At 51.8% G+C, this 6,000-nt stretch overlaps 1 protein-coding gene across 1 annotated transcript in view; it reads left to right on the forward strand.

Annotated features, from left to right (window-relative positions):
* Positions 1-4,646, forward strand: part of RPH3AL (rabphilin 3A like (without C2 domains)) — a 146,216-nt gene extending 141,570 nt beyond the window's left edge. The window contains 3 exon segments of the mRNA XM_072747929.1: positions 2,422-2,537; positions 2,539-2,568; positions 4,318-4,646. Coding sequence (XP_072604030.1) covers positions 2,422-2,537; positions 2,539-2,568; positions 4,318-4,500 — 329 coding nt within the window. The 3' untranslated portion in view covers positions 4,501-4,646.
* Positions 4,647-6,000: the final 1,354 nt, after the last annotated feature.

The raw sequence follows: 6,000 nt of genomic DNA on the forward strand, positions 1-6,000 counted from the left end.
CCTTGAGGCTGGTACAGAGATAGCCTGGGGGCACATTTTTTCTCTCCTTTAAACACAGGAAGGGCCTTCCTGGGAAAAGGACCAATGTCATTCAGAATTACTGCAGAGGTTAGAACCAGAATATTTAAAAGTTCAGGGAGGCTGATTTTAGTGCATAAGCAGAGAGCTTTATAATAACTTTCCAAACTTGAACACCTCAGGGTGCTGTCCTAGGACCAAGGCTGAGTGATCTCCCAGAGCTGTTATGGAAGAAATTCCTGGTGGAGGCTGAATTCAGGCTAGATGGGAGATGGCAAATGCCTAGCACACGTACTTCCACTCCCACTCCTGTGCCCTTGGCAGACATTACTAGTTGATCTTGGTACTCTCCCACAGAGCCTGACATGGCCTCAGAGTCCTCCTCAGCATAGTTTTCCAAGTGGTTAGTATCAGGTGGAAACAGCACAAGAGACGACACCAGTTTCTGGACCAGATGATCTCTTAGGCTTCTCAAGCTAAAGATTCTATCTTAGAAAAGTATAAAAGAGGGGCACCTGAGTAACTCAATGGTTGAGTGTCTGCCTTTGGCTCAGGGCATGATCCCGGGGTTTGGGGATCAAGTCCCACACTGGGCTCCCTGCAAGGAGCCTGCTTCTCCCTCTGTCTATGTCTCTGCCTCTCTCTCTCTCTCTCTCTCTCTCTCTCTCTCTCTTTCTCTCTGTGTGTGTGTGTCTCATGAATAAATAAAGAAAATCTTTAAAAAGGAAGGAAGGAAGGAAGGAAGGAAGGAAGGAAGGAAGGAAGGAAGAAGGAAGGTAGGAAGAAGGGAGGGAGGAAGGGAGAAGGGAGGAAGAGAGGAGGAATAGAGAAGGAAGGGAGGAAAGGGAGGAAGGGAGAAGGAAGGAGGGAGGAGGAAGGAAGGAAGGAAGGAAGAAGGAAGGTAGGAAGAAGGGAGGGAGGAAGGGAGAAGGGAGGAAGAGAGGAGGAATAGAGAAGGAAGGGAGGAAAGGGAGGAAGGGAGAAGGAAGGAGGGAGGAGGAAGGAAGGGAAGGGAAGGAAATGAAAGGAAGGAAGGAAACCTACTTGCCAGCCTTGGTTTCCAGGGCAGATTTTACAACCTGTTCCTCTCATAGAGCTCTTAAACCCCACTAACACCAGCTCTCAGCTATGACCAGGGTGGTCTGGGAGACAGGGAGAAGATGGAGTGCAGTATTACAGGTCCCGCCTCTGTGCTCCCAGACAGCAAGGTAGCAACCATATCTGAAGGAAGTTTCCTTAGTTAATAAAGGCAGCAATGAATAACCCCATTGGTGGGAGGGAGCCTGGGTGGCTCAGCTGGTTGGTGTCCAACTCTAGATCTCAGCTCAGATCTTTTTTTTTTCCTTAAAGATCTTATTTATTCATGAGAGACACAGAGGGAGAAGCAGAGACATAGGCAGAGGGAGAAGCAGACTCCCTGCAGGGAGCCCAATGTGGGACTTGATCCAAGGACCCTCCAAGCAGGACCTGAGCCACCCAGGTGCCCCTCAGCTCAGGTCTTTTTTTTTTTTTAAAGATTTTAAAAATTTATTTATTCATGAGAGACACACACAGAGAGAGAGAGAGAGAGAGAGAGGCAGAGACACAGTCAGAGGGAGAAACAGGCTCCATGCAGGGAGCCCAACATGGGACTTGATCCCGGGTCTCCAGCAGGATCACACCCTGGGCCAAAGGCAGCACTAAACCACTGAGCCACCCGGGCTGCCCTCAGCTCAGGTCTTGATCTCATGATGGTGAGTTCAAGCCCCACATTAGGCTCCACAGCCAGCTTTTAAAGAAAAAACCCATGGTGGGGGGCACCTAGCTGGCTCAGTCAGTAGAGCATGCAACTCTTGATTTCAAGGTCGTGAATTCAAGCCCCACATTGGATGTAGAGATTACTTAAATACATAAATAAGTTCTTTAAAATGTCATTGGGTTAATGGAGATATATACCTTTCCCCCTCATTCTATAAAGGCAAGAAAAACTCCTCCTCACTGTAAGTTTTCATGTTGATGACTTGTTCCTTACTGAACCAATCTGGGGACCTATGTAGTGGCCTTTATATATCCTGGACCAATTAGCACTGGCCGGAGAGGAAGATCTCACTAGAACATGGCAACCACGTGGGGGCAGTGGGTTGATGGGCTCTGAGCAGACAATCCCACAGATACCTACCACAGTTCCAGATGAGAAGATTTGTTTGTTTTTAAGTGGACTCCACACTCAGTGTGGAGCCCAACATGGGGCTCGAACTCATGACCCTGAGATTGAGACTTAAGCTGAGATCAAGAGTTGGATCCCCAACTGATTGAGCCACCCAGGTGCCCCACAAATGAGAAGACTTTAGAGTAGCTCCTTATCAGTCTGAGATCATCCTTGTCCCTGTTCAAGGCCCAAAGAGCACCCATGGTCTCTTGCAGGTGGCAGTGTGGAGTCCCCCAGGATGGGGCCTGCCCGCCGGCCCAGTCACCTCTCAGGAAGCCAGAGCAGCCTGGCAAGTGAGACTGGAATGGGCTCTGCAGACCCACAGCTGGGCACCCCATCCTGGCCAGACCCAAAGGGCCCCAGTGAGTACCAAGCCACACCTTCTAACCTACCTGCCTCTCCCTCTTCTGCTTCTCCATGCTCCTCTTCCTTCCTTACTCAATCCACCCAAACTGGAGAATGCTAGATGATATTTGCAATTCTCTGTTTATTGAGCGCTGTGCCAGGCACTGGGGGGAACAGAGGTGAGCCAGACCCCACCCCTGCCTGCAATGAACAGAGAAAGGGACCCAAAATAATAATGGGAACCACCCCTATCCATTCTTAATAATCCTAACAATGGTTCTTACCATCCTCTGCTTTGTGAAACATGTCGTTTTTCGAAGCATCTACCCATCTCCACAATAGCCTTAGTAACTACTGTTTCAGGAATACCTGCCATGCACCAGGCAACCCAGTCCTCACCAGGCCCAATCGTGTGCCCAGCCTGGGCAGGTACAACACAGTCCCTGACCTTCAGAAAGGTCACCTACCTACAACTACCTACCATGTGGCTGAAGAAGCCCAATCAATGCACCCAAAACAACCCAGACCTAAATCAGTGTGAGAATTCAGGTCCACCAGAGCTGGTGGCGTGGAGCCTAGCCTGCCCTCACACCCCTAAGGGCCACTTGCATTCTGTTGGAGCAGTAGATGGAAAGCTTATAATCCCCATTTGATGGGTGTGGAAACTAAGGGTGGGAACCCAGGCTCTATCCCACCAGGCCCACTGCCCCTACCTGACCAACCTGGGATCATCGTGCAATGGGGGTGGGCAGGCTGAGGGTCCTCAGTCCTGCCCTCAGTCTCCTTCAAGAAAAAAAGCCCCAGCTGGACCTGGGACCTCTGGGCCAGAAGACCCCGGGACATGTAGTGCACACATGGATCTGCACAGCAGCTGACCTCCCCAGGGGTCCGAGGACAGCTCACTGCGGGAATCTGCATGCAAGCCTGCAGGAGCCCCCCGCCCCAGTGCCCGCACCTGCTCCCTGTCTTCCCTCCTCCCCCTCTCTACCGTCATAATGCCAGGAAGCCGCAGGGCAGGGCACATAAGAGAGGCCACAGGTGGGCGGGTCTCTGGGAGAGGTAGGCCCCTTGGCACGGCCGTGGAGCAGACCCGCTCCCCTCCGCCTGGCCTCCTGAAATTCTCCACAGACAGTTTGGAATCAACCACGTTTTTGTCCCAGCCCTGCCACCCACAGACACGTGAGCTTGGGCAAGCAATCAGATTCAACCATAGGAAATTTCCTTTGATCCTTTGATCAAAAATAGTCAAGTATTGGCATTGATCTGACTCAGCCTAATATCTGATCTCATTGACCCTGTTTCCATTATTGTGAAAGTGGAAACCAACTGTGTTCCTCATTGGGCCACGAGGAGGGTGAGATGAAACATCCACATGGGGCTTCAGCAGATATCCAATAAGGGGGAGGCCGTGTGGCCCGGAGCCTAGAAGGGGCCCGGGGCTTGTGAGACAACCCAAGGGGAGTTTTAGACCCCACGTCCTTTGTTCTTCCTGGCATCTAAGATCGGCCGTGTTTGCTGCCCCCGTTTCAATGGCCATGCTGAAGCACAGGGAGTAGATGATTTGTTGGCAGTGATGCAGCGGAAGGAGCAGAGCTCTGCTGGAGCGTGTGTCCCCTGCCCAGGGCACCAGCCCCAGTCCTCCCCCCCACCCCCGTTTAGGGGCAGAAAGGGAAGCTGCTTCAGGTGCAGGCTGGAGCCCGCCTGTCACTGGGAAGGGTCCCCGCCTCTGCTCACCCTATAGTGGCCTTTTTTTCTCTCCCCTGAAGGCAAGAAGCACACCTGGACAATCCCCCGCTGCTGACACGGCCTCCGAAGCTCCATCCGCTGGCCCTGGCACGGGCCCGCTTGGTGCAGGGAGCAGACGTCCCAATGGAAGAGTTCGAGGGAGAAAGCAAGCTGGGTGGGTCTGGGGAGCGGTGTTGGAGCCCTCAGTGGACCAGCCCTGTTAGACGTGACCTCAGACCCAGCAAACCAGTGTTTGGGGGTGCTGAGTCTCCTTTCCCCCCACTCAGTGCCTTTCTGCACCCTTCTGTCCTGGGAGGCACCCCCCACTGCCACAACCCTCAGCCATGACCTTTATTTATTCTCTACCGCTCGCCTCCTCGCCCTCCCCCAGGCTACCTCCACGTTCATTTTAGGTTTGCCCTTGTCCTGGGTTGGGCCAGAAGGGCCTGCAGCCCCAACTCAGGGGGCCCTCCCATATGCACTGCGGTTTCGGAGGACACTGGACTGGGCTTTCTCCCTATTTGTATTAATGGAAGAGGAATCCATCCCTGAACATTGCCCTTCCAGGCTGAACTTGGCCCCGAGAGATGAGCAGCAGATCCTAGAGAGTGAAGCTCGCCTGCCCTTTGCTCGAGACTGGCTTAGGAGCAGTATCCAGACCTGGCTCTCACTTGGGTTCCTTGTGGAACCCCTCTGACAGCCTCCCCAGGCTCTGCTCAGCCTCTCCCCAGCTTGTAGAGTGGGGAAGGGTTCTGGTGGATACTGTGAGTTCACTCATTGAAGAACAGCCTTCTGCTGCATCCCCAGGTGGGGTGCAAGGCCCCCCGAAGCCTTTAATTCACTTCTCCTCAGTAGGTTTGATTTGGCATGAAAAATAATTAATTCAGCATGTGAGCAAATGCTTCTGGAAAATGAAGACAGAGATTGAAAGAGATTGAGAATGTGTGTGTGTGTGTGTGTGTGTGCCCCGCGCGCGCGCGCGTGCATGCGTTTTGTGTCCATATCTTTTCTTCATGCCCCTCATCCACCACCCCTCATACCTGGTCCTTGAAAGTCCTCTCTGGGCTCTCAGGCCCCCACCATTAGTTTTTTGGCTCTTGCTGCTGGCAGATGGTAAAAAGACTGTTTTCCCTGTGACAAGTTATGCTTCAGAATTCTAACAATAAAAATTAGAATTTGCATTGAGCCAGTGTGCTGATCAAAAGGCTGCCGTCACTTGTGTTTCCGAAATGCATCGATAGACAAATGGATGGAAGAGAATGTCGTATGTTGACCGCTGGAGCGCTCTCTGAGCCACAGTGAAAGGAATGAGCTCTGTCTCCAGCTCCAACCCACAAACCTGGTGTTGAATGGAAAAACAAGGCCATTCACATTTAGAAAAAAAAAATTAAGCAAATGAATTGTATGAACTTCTGTGCACAGATGTGAAAATGCTTGTAAAACAGACAGGGACTTGTGGTTAAATACAGTGGGCTGGATACATTTATATCTCCTCTGCCCCCCAGGCTCTATCAGAGTAACCTAAAGGAATGAAATGCATGAATTACAAAGCCAGAAAGGACAGGAGAGTTCTGAAAACTTTGGAAGATGGAAGAGTATACTTTGTTTAGTGCCAGCTTCCCCAGCTCCCCAAAATGTCTGCAGGGGAGAAAGGCAGCCATGAACCAGTCCATTTGCTTTGCAGAATCCACCAAATTGGAGAACTTGGAGGGACCAGGTGTTCC

This window comes from Vulpes vulpes, chromosome 2, assembly GCF_048418805.1.
Source record: "Vulpes vulpes isolate BD-2025 chromosome 2, VulVul3, whole genome shotgun sequence".
NCBI classification, from domain to species: Eukaryota; Metazoa; Chordata; class Mammalia; order Carnivora; family Canidae; genus Vulpes; species Vulpes vulpes.